This window comes from Panthera onca, chromosome B4, assembly GCF_046562875.1.
Source record: "Panthera onca isolate mPanOnc1 chromosome B4, mPanOnc1 haplotype 2, whole genome shotgun sequence".
Taxonomy (NCBI): Eukaryota; Metazoa; Chordata; class Mammalia; order Carnivora; family Felidae; genus Panthera; species Panthera onca.
The window spans coordinates 120538447-120557979 of NC_138345.1; the positions used below are offsets into that span (position 1 = coordinate 120538447).

General features: G+C 38.2%; 1 protein-coding gene and 1 long non-coding RNA gene across 4 annotated transcripts in view; one reads left to right on the top strand and one right to left on the bottom strand.

Annotated features, from left to right (window-relative positions):
* LOC144616877 (uncharacterized) overlaps positions 1-2893 on the bottom strand; it is a 35958-nt gene extending 33065 nt beyond the window's left edge. The window contains exon 1 of the long non-coding RNA XR_013556673.1: positions 2810-2893. This is a non-coding gene — a long non-coding RNA (uncharacterized LOC144616877). The remainder of the gene's footprint in view (positions 1-2809) is intronic.
* Positions 887-19533, top strand: part of NR1H4 (nuclear receptor subfamily 1 group H member 4) — a 76626-nt gene continuing 57979 nt past the window's right edge. The window contains exons 1-2 of one of the 3 annotated variants that reach the window (XM_078449556.2): positions 887-1269; positions 18677-18808. In XM_078449556.2, coding sequence (XP_078305682.2) covers positions 18730-18808 — 79 coding nt within the window. In that variant the 5' untranslated portion in view covers positions 887-1269; positions 18677-18729. The remainder of the gene's footprint in view (positions 1270-18676; positions 18809-19533) is intronic. The other 2 variants (XM_060656643.3, XM_060656644.3) reach the window with 2 other exon arrangements.

The following is a 19533-nucleotide window of genomic DNA, read 5'->3' on the forward strand; positions in this document are numbered from 1 at the left end:
GGAAGGTGATTTAAGCAAAAGGAAGAACTTGTGCAAAGGCATGGAGGTCTGAGAGCTTGGCATATGTAGGCAAGAAGTTAAGGTCTATGGAGAGACAGGATGTGAGAAAATGCTAGAAAGATAGATTAGGGCTAGATTGTCAGACGGTGGAAGGGGTTCTAAATGTCAAACCATAGCATTTAAAAATTATTCTGTAGTCAATGGGAACCCATTGGGGGTTTTTGATTAGAAGAGCATCTAGCAGGGTGCTTGCTGGGTACAGGGTATGCAGACAACCAATCAATATTAGTTCAATTGATAAAGCAAAGAAATAATAATGGCTAAAATTTATTGTGCGCCTGCTGGTATTTTTTTTTCAAACATTTTACACATTTTTAACTATGCAAGTAATTCTCACCACAGCCCATGAAATACTCCATTTCCATCTTCCAGATGAGGAAGCTAAGACTCAGAGAGGCTATGTGTCTTGCCGAGGGCTGTGACAAACAAGTAGGCACCTGACCAGAGCCCACGCTTTATGCCGCTATGCAACTTGGAAAGCAGAGAAAGAAAAGAGGAAAAGAGATATGAGGCCAGTGCCGTTCTTCAAGAAGGAGACTGTGGTAGGCCCAAATTAGCAGAGGAACATGGTGGGCTGGAAATAAGAGACATTCCAAAGATAGAATCCACATGAATCTGTTATTACTTGATATAGGAGGCCCTGGAGAGGGAAGGGTCAAGAAGGCTCAGTTGCTAACTTCAGTCCCTGGGAGGTAGTGGAGCTATTAAAAGAAATTGGGGATGGGGGGAGGGGAGAGGACAGTTCCAGTTTAAGGCCTTGGTGCAGAAACCTGGGTTCTCAGAATCCTGCAGGCAGTCTGAGGAGAAATGTTTTAAAAGGCAAGTTTCAGGGCTCCTCGACTGGGTCCCATTCCCTACTCTGGAGCTCTGGGAGTTTGTCCTGGGAATCTCGAGGCTCTCCCAAGGTTCCTTTCTATGTTTATATCATTTATCAGGGAAAGGATTGTTAATGACTAATCTGTGTTCATGAGGCACAGAGCCAAGGAAGAGATGTTGCTGCTGAGCCGGAAGGCCGCCTGTGATCATCTACAGCTTTTACTAGAACTCTCCCCTCTTCCTCCTCCTCCTCACCACACTGTCTCCTGGACTCACCCCAATGCAAACCCAGGTTCTGAACATTTGTAGCAGAATTGCTGCGATTTGAAGGAAGACTGGACTCAGAATCCTCCCAGGGCCTTGAAAGTTCATCTCTGACCTGAGACAATCCAAGTGAGTACCTAATTCCTCTGGGAGGGGGTGTCTATCTCAAGGCAACAGAGGGGAAGTTATCATTTAAAATTTTTCTTTAACGTTAAGAAGTGTGGTCGATGAACGAATTCTGTTAGTAGAGTTTGATGTAAAATCCTGAAAACAAGAAGGGAGAGAAATAGAAACTAAAAACAAACAAAAAGCAGCAGGAGTTAATGGGTCTAACAGTTGCTTACCTTATTGACAAATTATTTAGGGATATCTTTTAAACATTGTGGTCACCCAGGAGAATCACCAGAGACCGTGAATTTCAGAAATGTTTTCTGTTCTGATTCCATAGACAATTTGACCTGTATATTATGCTCTATTTTGGTGATTTATCAGATCTTGCTGTGAGTCTGGGAATATTGCTAATATCAAATGACTTGGGACCTAGGGACAGGACAATATTTAAGCCATTCTTAATTAAAATAAAAGTTTTTCCTAGGAGAAGAGTAGGTTTAAAAGCTTTCTCTTTTGATTTCGGTTGTAAACCTGCTCTCCATTTATCATACTAATATCAGATGGAAATACTAAAAAAAGATGGAAAATGTTAGGAAGAACTTCAATATTAAAAGTGTCCAAGGTTTGAATCTACAGACAAGGCATCTCCTTGTCTGCTTACTGCCACAGTGAATTAAGCAACTGAAAGGTGAGCCTGGATCATTTCTTTTAACTGAGTTTTTATTTAGAAGGGGGGAGGGGATACACATGACTCACTTTGGATTCTTTCTCTGGGAAACTCACCTGAGTTTTAAAGATATTTGATGTGTCACTGGCACTGCCTTAGAAGGACTTCGGCAGTATTAACAAGAGAAGTAGAGAAAGATGTTGAGGGAACTATCACTGGGTTTCTAGCTGTGATTTTATGAAATGGTAGACACTTTCATCTTTGAGTCACTGCTCCCCTTGCCCCACTCCAAATTATGGACCTATGCCATTTGCACCGTGGACTTTTCTGTTTTGCTGAGAATGTTGCAATGTGGCTGATGCAACTTGAAGGTAGCTGATAAGTACCAGCCAGGGACAACACACTCTTGTCCTGAGACCCTTCCTCACTATTTGCAGCAGTGTTTTTCTCTAGGCTCCTCTGCCCTCTCACCATAGTTGGAGAGGTGAAGTAATGTAATCTGGTCTTCCCACACCTCTACACCTCCCAAATCTGGTCAGATTGTAATGGAACACCCTATAGTTGTGAGGCCCTGAGTACTTTGTAAGGAAAGGAAAAGAAACGTGTGTGTGTCTTCATGAGTTTGTAATGGAACTGGCTTTGAGTGTCTACTAACAGGTCACAGGCTTTACTAAAACTGCCTGTTCCCATCTCACAATAAGCCTACTTGAATTTTGTCTTATATTCATTTTTCAGATGAGCAAACAGAGGCTCAAAGAGGACAACTCATTTTTTTTTTAAGTAAACTCTACCCCCAGTGTGGGGCTAGAACTCACAACCTTGAGTTCAAGAATCACGTTTCTACCAACTGAAACTAGCCAGGCGCCTCATGAAAGAAGACAAATAACTTACCCACGATGACATGGTTAGGAAGTAACAGGTCCCGAACATGGAGTCTGACTCCAAAGTCCTTTCCTTGCCCCCCTGACATTGTTGGAGGCTGGGAAAACTTGAAATCTGGAATTATGGGAGAGGAGGAGGATCTGCTTGCAAGCAGTTCAGCTGACAGAGGTGATGCGTTAGCCATAGCACAATTGTGAAGATTCCCAAAGCCTCGTAGGGTGTTTTCTAGTGACTACACCATGAGTAGGGGAAGTGGAAAGTTTCAGCACTATTTGCTTTAACCCAGAGGTCAGTCTGGGAATGCTGGTTGGAGATTTCAGTTAAGAGTATCTTAATTAAAGACTCCATGAACCCACCATGGTGCTGTGATTAGGGATGTCCAAGAGGAGCTCAGCACTGCTATTGGTTCATAGAGTCTGCAGGTTATGAAAGCCTGGAGAATACACATCACCATGTGATAGATTTTAAAAGGCTCACATTGTCCTCAGGTGAATGAATAAAGGAAAACATGAAGGCATGTGTTCTTTTCTTGATAGGAAGAGTTTCCCCTTCATTTCACTAATAGTCTCATTTTCCTCTTACATCCTAGCAACATAGATTATGAAGGGGCGGAAAGAAATAGGACCAATTTTCTTTTTCCCAGTTATTTCCTATTGTGGTGTTATTTCCTGCCAGTGGAGATGTGGCCACATACTATAGGAGTGTTTTTAGTTACCTAGTTGCATGGGAAGGCAAACGTCTCTACATAAAAATACCAACCCATCTTTCTCTTCTCTCTCCCTACGCTATCATTCTCTAATCCCTGTGCCCTCCACAGGCAGTTAGTTTCTCCCTCACTTTGCCCCTTTCCAATTTTTGTAATAAAGGAGTGTCTTCTATTCTTATCCTCTCTCCTTTTTATAAATTTGTGTCAATACAGTGCTAATAATATAATGCAACTTGGTTGCAAAGTGAAATAATGCATAGAAAGAGTAACATATTTTTTCTTTGTTAGGTCCAAGTATTACAACAGAGTTCTGGTGACTAAAAATTAATATGTGTGAATGCAATATAGATTTTGATTAATTTTTATTTTTCAAGATAAAATTCTAATAAACTTTGAGATTTTACTTCCCACTCTAAACAGAATCAATGTTGCAATGAACATCCTTGTGCATGTGTGCAAAGGTTTATCCAGGAGCCATATTTAAGTATTAGAATTGTATTTTATTTTAATATACAGTGCTCAAGGGCCCTCCAAAAAGACTAAAACCTATGCCCTCACTAGTAGTCTGTAAAAATACATATTATCAAAATATTTTGATAATCTGATAGGTGGAAATGCTGTCTAGTTAACATTAATTTGCATTTTTCTAATTAATTAATTTCAGATGTTTTGTATGTTTATTGGCTTTTTGTTTTCCTGTTGGTGAATTTTCCTCTTTATATCCTTTGCCAATTTCTTTCTTGGATTGTTTATCCTTTCTGTTTTTATTTATAGGAGTTATTTATGTATGGTTTGGACTAATTTTTGGCTGCTATTTATGCTGTAAACATTTTCTCCCAGTTTGTTTCCTAAATTTAACTCTGTTTATGGTGTCTTGATTTCTTTCTTTTTTCTTTTAACATAGTCAAATTTATTCTTTTACTACTTATTTATTATTTAATAGATTCTTCTTAATCCCTACATTCATAAAGGTCATGAATGTATTTTCCTATATTTTCTCTCAATAGTTTTATAATTTTAAAGTTTTTAATCCACCTGAGACTTATTTGTAAGAATGATACAAGGTACAAAGCTTTAATTTTTTTTTCCCTCAAAGGAATTGTCAATTTTCTGGACACTATGTCTTGAAGAGGTAGGTCATTCTTCCCCCACTGATGCCAGCTGAATCCACTAGCATTGTTGCAATGCTGCACACAGCATGCTATTTCCCTTCCTATAGCCATCCCACTGCATGCCTTCTTCCTAGTCTAGTGCCCACTCAGGATTAAATTCAAGAGGCAGCCCTCCACCCTCAGAAATATTTCCTAGTCACATGCTTCACACCCACCAGTGATTCCCATTTAGAATGAATCCAAACTGCTTACCACAGTCAACAAGGCCATATGAAAGCTGTCTTCTCTCAGACCTCACCTCCTGTTCTCTCCCTTTGCTCACTCATTTCATTGGGCTTTTGCTGTCCTCCAGTGTCCTGAGCCTGGCTCGCAGAACTTGCTGACCACTCTGCCTTGGAGCTTTGCTGCTTATCCTCCACTTCTCAGCTTAAATTTCCACTCTTCAGAGAGCTCTTCCTGGTTCCCACTGTCCAAAACAGTGTCCAATGGCATCGTGCTATCACTTGTCCCCTTTATTTTCTTATTATCATTAGTAGAAATCTCACTTTTTGTTTATTTTCAATTATCCATCTCTTGCACTAGAATGTACTGATTTTTTTTTCTTTCTCATCTTTCACTCTAGTTCCAAGATCTAAATCAAAGTCTGATACATAGTGGAGAATTAATGAATGTTGAATAAATGAATGTCCTTGTTTATGTTCCTGAAGGGACTTATGCTTACCTCTGTCATAGCAGCCCCCACACTATTTTAATTGGGTTTCCTTGACTGATGTTTATACTAAGCTTCCTGAAGGATCATGATTTTTCTTTCTTTCTTTTTTTTTTTTTTTTTTTGTCTTTATATCTGATGCTTGACACAGGGTTGATAAATGTATATTGGCTGAATAAATAGGTGAGTAAATGAATTCACTTGGCATTGACATTGGAACTTGACATTGAGATACCATTTTTAAAGAGTAAATATATTACTTTATTTATTTAAAAAAATTTTTTTTAACATTTAGTTTTGAGAGACAGAAAGAGACAGAGCACAAGCAGGGGAGGGACAGAGAGAGAGGAAGACACAGAATCCGAAACAGGCTCCAGACTCTGAGCTGTCAGCACTGAGTCTGATGTGGGGCTCAAACCCACGAGCTGTGAGATCATGACCTGAGCCAAAATTGGACACTCAGCCGACTGAGCCACCCAGGTGCCCCAAGAGTAAATATATTACTTTAAAGGAAATACTCACTTTCTTTAGATACCAGTGAGACAAAAGCCAGCATGCCATATTGTTCATTTGGGGGATTATAATCAGTTATCTAATACTGTGTAACAAGCTGCCCCAAAACTTAATGGCTGAAAAAGATAATGATTTATTATTTATTGTAATTCTATGGGTTGGATAGGTGATTCTTCTGCTGGTTTTTCCTGGGCTCAATCATGCAACTGATTTCAACTGGAAGATAAACTAGGTCTTACTCCCATGACTGAAGTCTCTGAGATTGGCTGTTGATTGGGATGCTTGGAATGACCAAGTCTCTTTCTCCTGGAGTATTTCATTCCTGGCCTCTTTATGGCATGGTGGCCTCAGCCCATCATTCCAAGAGGGTGAAAACAGAAGTCACAGGTCTCTTGAGGCTTAGCTTCAGAAGTCAAACAATTCTATTGGTCAAAGAAAGTTGTAATAATAACAGCTCATTAAAGGGGTGATGAAATAGACTTGATGAAATAGACTTCATTCAGTAATGGGAAAAAATGCAAAATCAGCTTTTGGTTCAAGATAGCATTGGTCTCACTAGAACAATTTGCATAACACTTTATGGATTTATTATGAGCCTTTTTAGGACTTACTCTGTGCCTGAAAACCTACATCCATAATTTTTTGAGACAGGCTTCTTTCTACTTTGGACATGTCAAGCGATTATGGAACAATGCTATGAGATAACAGGATTATGCCCGTTTACCTAGAATGCCTTTTTACCTAGATGTGAATATCTATTAGGCACCTCCTTAAATTTTTTGAACTCTTAGCAAGGATCTTACAGCCACACCCATGATTTGATATTTACCCTTTGTCCATTTCTTACTTGAGAATCTTCTGCCAGATGGAGAGACCAAAAATGCAAAACAGTCTTACTTTTCAACTTAGCATGTCTTGAACGCATCATTTTACTTTAAATTCTACTTGAAAATGAACAGTGCCTTCATTAATTCATCTCTTTCTTTATGGACCTTATCATGTATAGCTAAAAACACCAACTGACACATTCATTATACTCCTTAGAAATCTCCTCAATCAGGTCTACAAGTTTATTAGAAAACACTCCATCTCCCAAGTTACCACAGGTGACAGTGTTGCCAATTTTTTCATGACTATAAAAAGTGATCCATCCCCTTTGCAGTTTCTTATAGTAATTTTCTCACTGTTCTTCCAATTTCCAAAGCAGTCTCCTTACTGCCCTTCTAGGCTCTGCCCAACCCTTAATCCCAAAGCCAAGGCCACATGTTTTAGCCCTTTTTGTGTTGTTGTTTTTACATCCTCCCTCTTACAGGTACTGCTTCTACATCTGTTATTTTTTTCTTTGTTAACAGCTACCCAAAAGCATACTGACTTAAAAGAATAATGATTCATTAATTCTCATATTTCTATGAGTCAGCTGAGTAGGTTCTCTGACATTTTTGCAGGGACTTACTCAGATACAAGATCAACTGGAAGGGAAGGTCCAAGATGGCCTTGTAAATATGCCTATAGTTTTGATGTGGCTGTCAGCTGGGACAATTGGGATATCTGGACTTCTCTGTCCTAAAGGTTTTGTATCTGAGGGCATCTATACATAGTGTGCCACTCTCGGGGCAACATTCCTAGATGAGAAAAAGAAGCTCAAAGTTCTCTTAAGGTCTCACTCAGATGTCTCATAGCATTGTGTTCACCATTCTACTTGTCAAGAAAGGTACCAGATCAGCTCATGTTCGAGGGCTGGAGAATAGACTTCATCTGTTGAGGGGTAGTGGCAAACTAACATTGCAAAATGGAGTGTAGAATGGAAGAATGTATGGTGTCTACTTTCACAAATAACAAATAATTTACATAAATAATAATCATAAAATTTTAGGAGATCTAATGAACTATTTGGGAAAATAGATGATAGGTCAGTAATAGAGAAAGCATAAATAATTTCTTGACCATTCTGACTATAGAAGATTATGGAGGAAAAGAGACAGCTTTCTTGACTACGAAGAGTAAACATTAAGAAGACACAAAACTATTTCTGATAATTCTGAGGGAAGAGAAATTAACAAAAGGAGATTTGGGAGGATTATTAAAACTATTTTATGGGATGGTCAATTTGCATTTAAAATAGTTAAGAGATTTCCAACAAGAATGGATACAGTTCACTAATGAGGGCTTCATTGTGAGAAAGCAGCCTTAGTTGTCAGGTTTTGTATGTGATTAAAAAAAAAATCCTTCTTCAGTTTCTATGTGTGTTGCTGTTGTACATTTCGATTCACTAATGGTCCTGTGGCCCAAACAAGATGGACTCTAAAGGTGGTTATCTACTAAGGTATATTATTCATTTTTTCATATGTGTGTGCAGTTAGTTTATTTGTCCACCCTCTAATTCATTCAATCAGTAAGTATTTATTTTGTATCTAATACATACCTGGCAGTCTGCTAGGCACTGGAGGTCCAATGTGAGTTCTCCTGGAGCTGATGGTCCAGTGGGGGAGATAGACAACCACTCACCACAAACACAAAGACAGAGTTACAACTGTGACAAGAAGAGGTACCAAGTGGTATCAAAGACTCCTGAAGGTTAGTGCTAGTGAAGGTAGTTGAGAAGCCAGTCTGGAGTTTGAGCAAGACCAGCAGGGAGCAGGTACAGAATGGAAGGGTACTCACTGTCAAGTTCTTGGCTCTCAGGGCCTCAACTTTTATAGTCAGCTGGAAATAAAGCTCAGCCACTTTTTTATTTCTTTAAACGTTTTTTCATTTTTTGAAAGACAGAGCGCTAGTTGGGGAGGGGCAAAGAGAGAGAGGGAGACAGATTCTTTTTTTTTTTTTTTAATTTTTTTTTTTTAACCTTTATTCATTTTTGAGACAGAGAGAGACAGAGCATGAACAGGGGAGGAGCAGAGAGAGAGGGAGACACAGAATCTGAAACAGGCTCCAGGCTCTGAGCTGTCAGCACAGAGACCGATGCGGGGCTCGAACTCACGGACCGTGAGATCATGACCTGAGCCGAAGTCGGACGCTTAACCGACCAAGCCACCCAGGCGCCCCAAGAGGGAGACAGATTCTTAAGCAGGCTCCAGACTCTGAGCTCTCAGCACAGAACCCAAAGTGGGGATCGAACCCACAAGCCATGAGATCACGACAGATTCCTAAGCAGGCTCCAGACTCTGAGCTCTCAGCACAGAACCCAAAGTGGGGATCGAACCCACACACCATGAGATCATGACCTGATCCGAAGTCAGACCCTTAAACGACTGAGCCACCCGGGAGCGCCCCAAAGCTCAGCCACTCTATAGGCACCATTGTGTAACCTCCAGAGCACAGAAACTCAAAGGGCTGTCGAGGTCTGGTTGGCTTAAGTATTTTTGGTTCACAATGCCTCAAGGAAATATACCTTTAAGTGGGTACTTTAGAAATACAAAAGAAGAAACAATATAATGGGCAAGCCCTGTATAGGCTTACTTCATTAATATGTGCATATGAACACATTGACTGCCTTAGGCAGAAGTGACCTTGCAGAACTGCCGATTCACCCTTACTAGGGGCTGGTAAGTGGTTAGTGACAGTCTTGGTGGGAGAGTACACGAGAGAGCATGAATTTAGAGCTAGATGTGGGTTTATGTCCCCATTCTGCTTTTTACTAGCAGTGTGAGCTTGAAAAATTTGCTTAATCTCTTTGAACCTCAGTTTTCTCATCTATAAAGTATGTATGTTAATATTTGTTTGGCTCATTATAGATTAAATGAGATAACATAGCATGGATGATGCTACCATATACTGAGTACTCATAGTATGGTAGATATTATTTTAATCTATATCTCCCCAAATATGTACTACTCTGATAGTAATAAATATGGTCTGGTTCCTATAGGGCATCGTTCTCAGAATAATGTAGTCACAATGGCCATACTGACTTGCAGTTATCCTGCCTGACCTGTGGTTGGTACTGGCCACAGATTGTCCTATAAATCTCTGTGGACTTTGAGAAAGATCTATTTACCTTAAATTAAATTTGTATTTTTACCCTGAAAAGAATGACTTAAATTTGAGTGCTTCTGGGAAAACCAAGTTCCTGGAAAGATAAATCTCTCTCTTTTTTTTAAGGAGCTCCGTTAGAGCTCCTTTCTCTTAAGAACATTCTTCCAGACTTTGGGCTAAATCCAGGGTTTCCCCTGGGCATGAAATAATGATAGCTAGAAAAAGTTTACTTTTTCCCTGCTATTTAAGAATGATTTACATTTTTAACAAAAGGTATACTTTGTCATCAACAACTGGGTTCATCTGAGAAAAATGTCCCCAAGGACTGTGTCCTTGGGTGTGTAGAATTCATAGGGAACCAACATATATAAATAGTTTTTATCTTCATCTTCTGAAAACTGAGATTCTTCTAAATCACAGTCAAAGCTATTTAATTGGAACAGGGTCTTTCCAAGATCTCTACTTGCACATGGTTTATGCTGCATCAGAAAAGCTCTACATACCATGAACTTCCTGTCACACGCAGGATCTAAACAAGTAAAAATTGATAACTAGAAAGTGGGAGTCCAAGTTACCAGTCACTATGTGTCTTATCACATTAAAAACAAACAGTGCATACCATTTCTGAAACTATTCCTGGGTCCTTAAGTTAAGACTTAGGTTGCAGCACCATACAAATAAACATAAAGTAAAATAAACATTTTATCCCTGCTCCCACAAATACTCAAGGCTTAAACTTTGAATCATTAGGCTTCTTTCTGTCCTGGCTCCTCCTTTATATCTGCTCTATTCAAGTCTCTTCCTTTCCATCCATCCAGACACCACTGTGCTAAGCATAAAGTCATCTTACTTCAGCAGCAAATTTCCTCCTTTTACTGCTTACCCTGCCCATGCCACCTTCTCATTAGAGTACTCTTGAACATAGATCTCATTGTGTTGCTCAGCATTTCCACTAGCTCCACACTGACACAGAGTCCCCAAACATTTTACGGAAAGGAATACTTTCTCCTCAGAGCCTTAAGAATGATAGAATCCTGTATGAACTTGTGTAACTTCATAGATGAGGAAGCTTTTCACATACATGGTTTCATTCAGTCTTTTTTCATAATGAAATATTTCCCATATGCAAAAAATTGAGTAATATCATCAGCCTCCTTGTATTTACCCTCCAGCTTAAGGAGAGTATTATAGATGCTGTGGAAATTCCCTTATGTACCCACCCAGTCTTTCTGTGCCACTGTTCTGAATGTGGATTCAACACTTCCATACGTGTCTCTAGAGGTTACAGCAGGGATCACAAGTGTTTTCTATAAAGGCCAGATAGTGAATATTTTAGGCTTTGCAGGCCATATGGACTGTGTCAAAACTACTTAACTCTGCTATTGTTGCATGAAGACAGCCACAGACATATGTAAACAAAAGGGCAAATTTGATCTTTGGCAGGCTGCATTTGGCTCATGAATCCTAGTTTACTGACCCCTGCATTAGAGTATCAATGGTAATATAGAGCATTGTTTGCATATCTTTAAACTTATATGCATTTATCAAACTGTATTTTTCTGTAACCTGATTCTTTTGCTCAAGATGTTTTAAGTTTGATCCATATGAATACATATGGATAGTCCTAGTTCATTCGCTTTAAGTGTTGTATAGCATTTAGGAATATACTTACTGCATTATACATGTACTATTTATTGTCCATTGTCTTGTTGATGGACATATATGCTGTTTCCAATTTTTTACTATTGGAAACAATGCAGTGAACATTTGTGTACATGTCACCCATACATATATGTAAACACTTATGAAGGGTTACCTTTTAATCTCTACAGCAGCCCTATAATTTAGACTTTTAAGTTTTCATTCACCTGAAGCTCAGAGTTTAGTATGGGGAAGGAAGTGTTAAGTGAATAGTCCCAGGTCATACATGAAGCTAGGGAAGGTCAGCATAGTTCTCCATCCTAATCTCACGTCTCATCCCTATTCTCTGTTAGACCACAGCTGTTGCTTCTGTGTATGTGTAGCACTACCAGGTGTGATAGGAGGGCACAGAAGAAATATAAGTTGTGACTCCAGCCTTCTTCGAATTTACAATCCTGTGCTACAGTGGGGAAGATGACAGATATAGCTAACTCATTAATTACCACATGAGGAGGAGAAAGATAAATGACAGAGGAGTGTCCATGGAGACATTGGGGCATACATGGAAAAAAATCTACAAAACTGAGAGCTATAAGAGCACATTTGAGTAAATAGAGACATACTTGCCCATGAAAAGCAAATTGCATATTATAAAGAGGTAAATCCTCCTACCTAAATATATAGGTTTGGTACCATCTCAAACTCCTAAAGAAACTTTTTAGAAAAAGAATGTGACACAAGATATGATTATTTACTACAGAGAATAAAAAGATGAGAGTATCTTAGGAAATACTGAAAAAGAATGAACCTTAATAGGGAAGGATAATATTGGTACAAGATAGAACTGTGAGATCAATGGGAAACTAAATTTAGAGTCAATAAAAGGAGCATAGATCAGTGGGAAAAAGTATTTAACAAACAATTCTGAGAAAACTCACCTTGTACCATAAACTTAAAAATAAAAAGCAATAAAAATAAGCTTAAAAAATCTGATATATTTAACCACATACAACGGAAAAACTTTTCAGGTGAAGATAATTAAAAGCAAATAAAAATGTTTGTAGTAAATATTCCAGATATTCCAGAATAGGAATACATTCAATATGCAAAGAACTCTTATAAGTCAACAAAAAAGATGAACACTTCCATAGAAAAATGACAAAGAACATAAACAGAAAATGGAAAGAAACTATCACATATAGACAAAAAAGATGTAAAAGGGCGCCTGGGTGGCTCAGTCTGTTAAGCATCCAACTCTTGATTTCATCTCAGGTCATGATCTCACAGTTTGTGGGATCAAGTCCTGTGTTGAGTTCTGTACTGAAAGCATGGAGACTCCTTGGGATTCTGTCTCCCTCTCTCTCTGCCCCTCCCAAGCTCATGGGCACATGCCCTCTCTGTCTCTCTCTCTCTCTCTCAAAACAAAGAAGTAAAAAGAAAAAAAGATGTAGAGTTTTTTTTAACTTTACTAATAATCAAAGAAATGCAATTTAATACAGTGAGATAGGATTCATCACCTATCAGGTTAGCGAAGATTGTTGAAGGAAGGTGTGCTGAGAAAGGCAGGCACTCTTACCGAATGCTGCTGGGAGTGTAGATTAAAAAAAGATTATAGAATGCAATTTGGCATTTTCAAATGCTTTTTTGTATTGTCTGAATTTTCTGCAATGGTTCTTTTATTTTAAAAATACTTTCATTTAAAAATAAATGTTAACTTTTCAGGAAAACAGAAAGGTAGGGAAGTCTGTGTGCAAATTCAGACATCTTTCTTTCTTTGCTCTGATTCTAAATTCAATCCTTTGTGTATTAACACACACATGAATTTATCTGAATAGAAATAATGGCTTTCTGTGATCTGCATTTTTATTACTAACTCCAGAGAATTTTTAGGTTCTCTGTCTATAGTTTCTTAAAGTTCAGTATTTAAACAGAACCTTTAACTGTATTTCTAAGGAGGTGTTCTTTTATTTTTTTTAAATTAAAAAAAATTTTTTTTATTTATTTTTGAGACAGAGAGAGACAGAGCATGAACGGGGGAGGGGCAGAGAGAGAGGGAGACACAGAATTGGAAGCAGGCTCCAGGCTCTGAGCCATCAGCCCAGAGCCCGACGCGGGGCTCAAACTCACGGACTGTGATAGCGACTGTGATAGCGACTGTGATAGGGTGACCTGAGCTGAAGTCCGACGCTTAACCGACTGAGCCACCCAGGCGCCCCAAGGAGGTGTTCTTTTAATGCTGTGCTTAGTCATTGCTGGCTGTGTGGCTGGTGCCTGACAGTGGTGACTTCCTTTCTCATCTGCATGCTCATTCATCCACAACAGACTTTCTCTACCTGTGCTCTTTAGCTCCAAGGAGAAAGATCCATGCTATTTGTAGAGAAAGCCTAATGGGCAAGGTATAGTTTTGATGAAATGGACACTGATAATAATTAGTAATAAACTCAATCCAGAATATTTATTATTTAAACATTAAAAATCTTAAGCTCACTAGACTTTTTAAATTCATATTTATGTGCATGTTTTAGTTACAGAAAAGTATGATATGATAATCAATTATAGACATCCAATCATTAAAATGTGCTACGCTGGAGTAAGATTCTGCAGTCTAGTGGAATGAAATGTGAACTCAGAGAGGAACAGGAATGATAAAAAATTTTTTTCCAGATGTTAACACTTTTTAGGATAAGGGAGTGTTTCTTTGAAGGATAAGGGAAGATATTAAGTTGGTGTGGTATTTAAGAGTAGATTTAAGAGTAATTGAATAGGGTTGAGAATAATGTAATAACACATAAAATGTCAATTTTTATAATATGTCAGAAGTTAACTTTTTTGCAACTTTTAAGTGAAAAACTATGGATATAAACCAAAAAATGTGTTGATGGAGTATATTGTTTTTCAACCATTTTATATGAGATAAATGAACAAAAACTATTCTGAGGCCACTAGTGTAAAGAATACTCATTGCTTATTCTCAACCTACAAATATGACTCCTTCTATGGAAGGGAGGTTTTGAGGGGAAAAAAGACTGCAGAGCTAAGGTGTGGGGTCTCCTGGGACTTAGGCTTTCCATTGCAATTCTTCCCCTAACAAGGGGGTGGAAAATATTACAGAAAGGAGGACATAGAAGTAACCCTAATTAAAGAAATAATATATGTGGAAACAATTGTCAAACGCTTGGGACATGGTAGATGCTCATTACGTGACAAACCAGGTAAGGCTAAAGTCGCCAGTCCTAGTAAGGAGCTGCTAAGAAGACCGTACTATTATGAGATGTATATAAGTGAGTTTATACCCCCAAGGCAATCATTACATTTATTCATAGTTTGCCTGTATTTACTTACTTAAAAAGATTTCTTATTTTGTTATTTGTTTAAGGCAGGGATTAACAAACTTCTGCACAGGGCTAGATAATACATGTTTTTAGCTTTGTGGGCCATACAGTATGTGTTGCAACTACCCAACTTCTTTTCTGGGGGAAAGAAGCCATAGATATTCCATAAACAAATGGATGTGACTATGTGCCACTTACACTTTATGAACAGTTATGTTTGAGTTTCATATAAGTTTTATGTCTTATGAAATATCCTTCTTTTGATTTTTTTCAACCATCCAAAAGTATAGTACCATTGTTAGCTTGCAGGCTGTATAAAAACAGATGGCAGACCAGTGTTAGCCTGTGAGCAATAGTTTGCCAAACCCTGATTTAAGGCACTGTTTAAGGGCCCTTTATGCTAAGAGTGGGTGTAGTGTTGGAAGGATACACAAGAAACTGGCCATTGTAGTTGAACTTGGTAACGGAAATGGGTAACAGAGCTAGAAGGAAGACTAATTTTTCAGTGTACTGTTTGAATTGCTTACCATATGCTTGCATTACCATTTCAAAACTTAAAGAGTGTCCTTTTCTTTAAGTCCCTTGAGGAATCATAAACCCAACAAATCTGGTTTGAGCAGACTCTGCCAACTGTTTCCAGATTCTAGAGGGCTCTCTTGTTAGCTACTCAGGGGCACCCATATTGTGGATCTCCAGCCAGGGATAATAACTCAAGTGCTACAGAATTTGGGGAATTGGACTTTCATTTGGGTGAGAGATTGACAAATTATGTCCTTTGTGCTAATAATAGGAGAACCTCTTCCTTATCTTGTACCATTTCTCCAGGAAGAGCGTGCCAAATGGCAGGGAATTTGGCGGAACTAAGTGGGAGAAGCAATTAATACAGATCATTTAATTGAGCCAACATTTCTTGAGGGCCTATTATGTGCCAGGCACTTGAACTAAAGATACCAAGTTTATATGAACATACAGAGTAAAATATAAGAAGGAAAATATAAGAATCCAAAATAAAGATGAGTATACCTGGAAAATATTACAGAGCTATCATGTGGTATGAGGGAGCTTGATGAACATGACTGAAAGCTGAAAAAGACAAATATGAGAAAAACATAGCACAGAGGGAAATGTAAGGGAAGAGTCAAAGAACTAAAATCTCCCCCGCTTTTTTTAAAGACCAGAGGAAAAGGGTCTTATGTTATTACAGAGTATACATTTGGATTGAAAATTAGGAGAAATTCCTAACTCTATATTGTGGGTTCCTGAAAACTATTATGGGAAGGAAACTGTGGAATTTCCTATTCCAGAGGAGGAACTCTATCTAGAAGAATAGCTGCTTGAATTTTGGGGAGGCTTTTCAATCCATTTATTATACAATATGCAGACACATATACATAATGATTATACACAATTAATTTACATATTAATATATACACAGTGAATATTACCTAAACAATTCATACACACATATTAAAAGTTGAATTTTCCTAGTCCACAACTGGCTTGTTAGTATGAATGAGGTCTTATAAATAGTGACAACTCATCTTTTACTGGTTTATTACTCAGGACCTTCAGCTTTCTATCAGAGTCCAAGTATTTCAGAAGTGCCTTAGGGTCTCCTCATGTTTGTTCATGATCAGGTTTGTTCTGGCTGTCTCTTCCATTACCTCTTGTGTCCATGAGTAAGAGTAGTGCCCAACCAGCAGTCACAGTTCCTCTCCTTCTCCATGGGTTATGGTGATACCTATGGTGCTGCTGCTATTTCACAATTGCCCCAGAAAGGCCCTGGTCCTCTTGGGGTCAAAGTTCCACTGTGATATGTGCCAGAGTTGCATGAGAATGAGTAGTCTCTCCTACTTGTTGCATTCTGTTGGAAGGATCTACCTCTATTTTATACTTCAATGCTTCTAGATTTCATTTTTATTTATAGCCTTCCCTCTCACCTTAGGGTGGCAGGAAGGCCTTTTGAATCCAGTATAGTTTGGCCAAACCGTGCTACATTGAGAATTACACATTTCTGAAATGACTAAGGTTTGCTTTAGGATGAAGGTTCCTGGCTCCCTCTGACTTTAGAATGGGGTTTTTTCCCCCCAACAGGTCCCTTAGCTTTCTGGAGAGTAGATTCTGGTAGGGCCATGCCATTGGTTCACCAGATGGACCCAGATTTGTCTGCATTCCCACAGTGGGCTTTGTATCCTGTAGCAGGAGGTTCTCTCTCTTTCTTGCCTCTGAAGCCACCCCTCTATAAAAATTGCCCTTGAAACCACTTCTTCATCAGTTACTTCCCTATCTTGGCACCTTTTCATGCCCCAACCTCTCTATTAGAGCATACTGATCTTAGGCTTTATCACCAGCTTTCATGACAATCTGTAATTGTCTGTGTATATGTGTGATTTTTTTAAGTTTATTTATTTATTTTGAGAGAGAGAGAGAGCAAGCATGTATGAGAGAGTGGAGGAGAGGCAGACAGAGACAGAAAATACCAAGCAGGCTTCACATTGTCAGTGCAGAGCCAGATGCGGGGCCCAAACTCAGTAACTGTAAGATCATGACCTGAGCCAAAGTTGGATACCTAACCAACTGAGCCACGTAGGTGCCCCGATGTGTGATTATTTTTAATCTCTTTATTAAGCTTGATGTCATAGATCGTGGATATTTTTTTTTTCTTTTACCATTTTAGCGCCAAAGATCCAGCCCAGAGCTTAATGCAGAATAAATCCTCAGTAAATGTTTTTTGCAAGCATGAATAAATAAATGAATGCATCAGCATAGTCTGGTAGACTACCTTACCAGAAGCCTAGTGTATCTGAAACTCACTTCTGCTTGAACTGGAACATTCTGCTGAGTGAAAGAGAAAGAAATAGAGACATAAATAGTAGGGACATTATAATGAAGTAAATTTGTCCAACAGAAACTCTATATGCTCTTCCTGAATAGCAAATGTAAATATTTATTTGTAAACAAAATGATTTCTTAGTAGAGACATGATAAAAAGGTCTAAAAAAATCATCCTTAGAAAACAGCCTTGGAAAAGAAATTCTGATTGTATAACTTTTCATTACTTGACCTTTCAAGTTCTCTCTTCAGGAAAGTAGGAAACATAGTGGAAGGAAGGAAGGAAGGAAGGTAGGAAGGAAGGAAGGCCTAAAGATATAACTAAAAGTGGACATTGCTTCCCTTGGGTTCTTGGATTCATTCTGGACATTACTCAGTATGAAACTTCAGACACTTTGGTGAGATTTACCATTATTTTTCCTTTTACCATAACTTTTTTTTCTATCCCATGTAAATAGAAGACCATGATAGACCCTGAGAGTGAAAAATGCAAGCCTCTGAAATTTTCTCTAAAAAGCAAAAATTAAGATCCTGTGAGAACATTTTGTGAATTTTTGATTTGCTGCTATAGTGCCTACTAAAGAAAATTCCAGAAGGAAATGGTCTTAAATCACTTTTGTGTCTGGAAATACCTGTTCAACTTAGGAATAAGGTTTAAGAGATTAAGTCATTGATTTATCCCATTTTTAATCAAAGCCTTTCTATTTGTTTCTGTTTTTTTCTACTTGTAAAAGAAATAAAGACACAACCAAAATGTCATCAAATCTTGTACAAATTTCTCAAGTGCTGAAATTTAAATGAAAACATATGGTGTTTTCCCAGATCCATTACAGAGTATCTCTTTTGAAAGCACATATCCTGGTCATTTGTAAGTTCAAATGAGGGGTAAAAATGATAAATACTGAGAACAGATATGTACAGAAAGGCTCTGGCAAAATGTCTACAAACAGACCCATTTGCTATTTTGTGTATAAGCTTGCTCCCTTTCTCCCTCTCTCTTTTAACTAAATATTTATGCCCCCACCCTTCCTCAAACTCTACTACTTATTTGTCTTTCAGAGTTTTCTTTTGAAGACTACTGTAACAAAGGGATATTTTAAATAGAACTTTGGATGGGATCAAAAATGAATCTCATCGAACACTCCCACTTACCTGTCATGGATGAATTTTCTCTTTCTGAAAATTTATTTGGTAAGTTGTCAAATTCATTTGAATATAAGTGAAAATAAAGTGCAACTGGGAAATACATGAGAAAAAAGCCTAGATGATGAATCCAACAGAACCCAGAAAAGTTTTTGTTCCATCTAAGTACTCAATAAACATTAGATACCATGCCAGGTTAGAGGCAGATCACACCTTGGATTTATTGAGCCTGATGGTCTTCTTTTTTATAGTTGAGGGCTGCAAGGCAAGAGAGCTTTGTGACTTGTTCAAGGCCATGAGGCTAGATAATTAACAGAGCTGGGAGTAGAAACAGATTCCTGTTCCAGGCTAATTCTGATATTATTATAGCATGTACTAGAGTATGAAATCATGCTTCTTATGGTTTAATATTATACCTATAAAAGGTTGGGGTTGCTTAGGTTATAGTTCTGCAATAAGTTTCCTTTCTACTCTTCTTCCCATGCTGGGGGATATATGGCACAGTGTCATGATTAGTCATTTAAATTGGATTGAGGACAATCTGTACTAAGTTGTTTTCAGTAGATCTGTAACTAGATGATACCATAAAATGATATATTGCTTCACTTTATGCATTTATGAAAAAACTTCTCATTATAGTTTCAGTTGAGAACATCAGCAAAGACTCAACAGCAGCAATATTTTAGATGGGGCAGGGAAGCTTTCTGCCACTCTTAAAAAATTCCCTTCTGTATAATAGCCCTTCTGGGAGGCTTGGATGCTCCCAGTTTTTT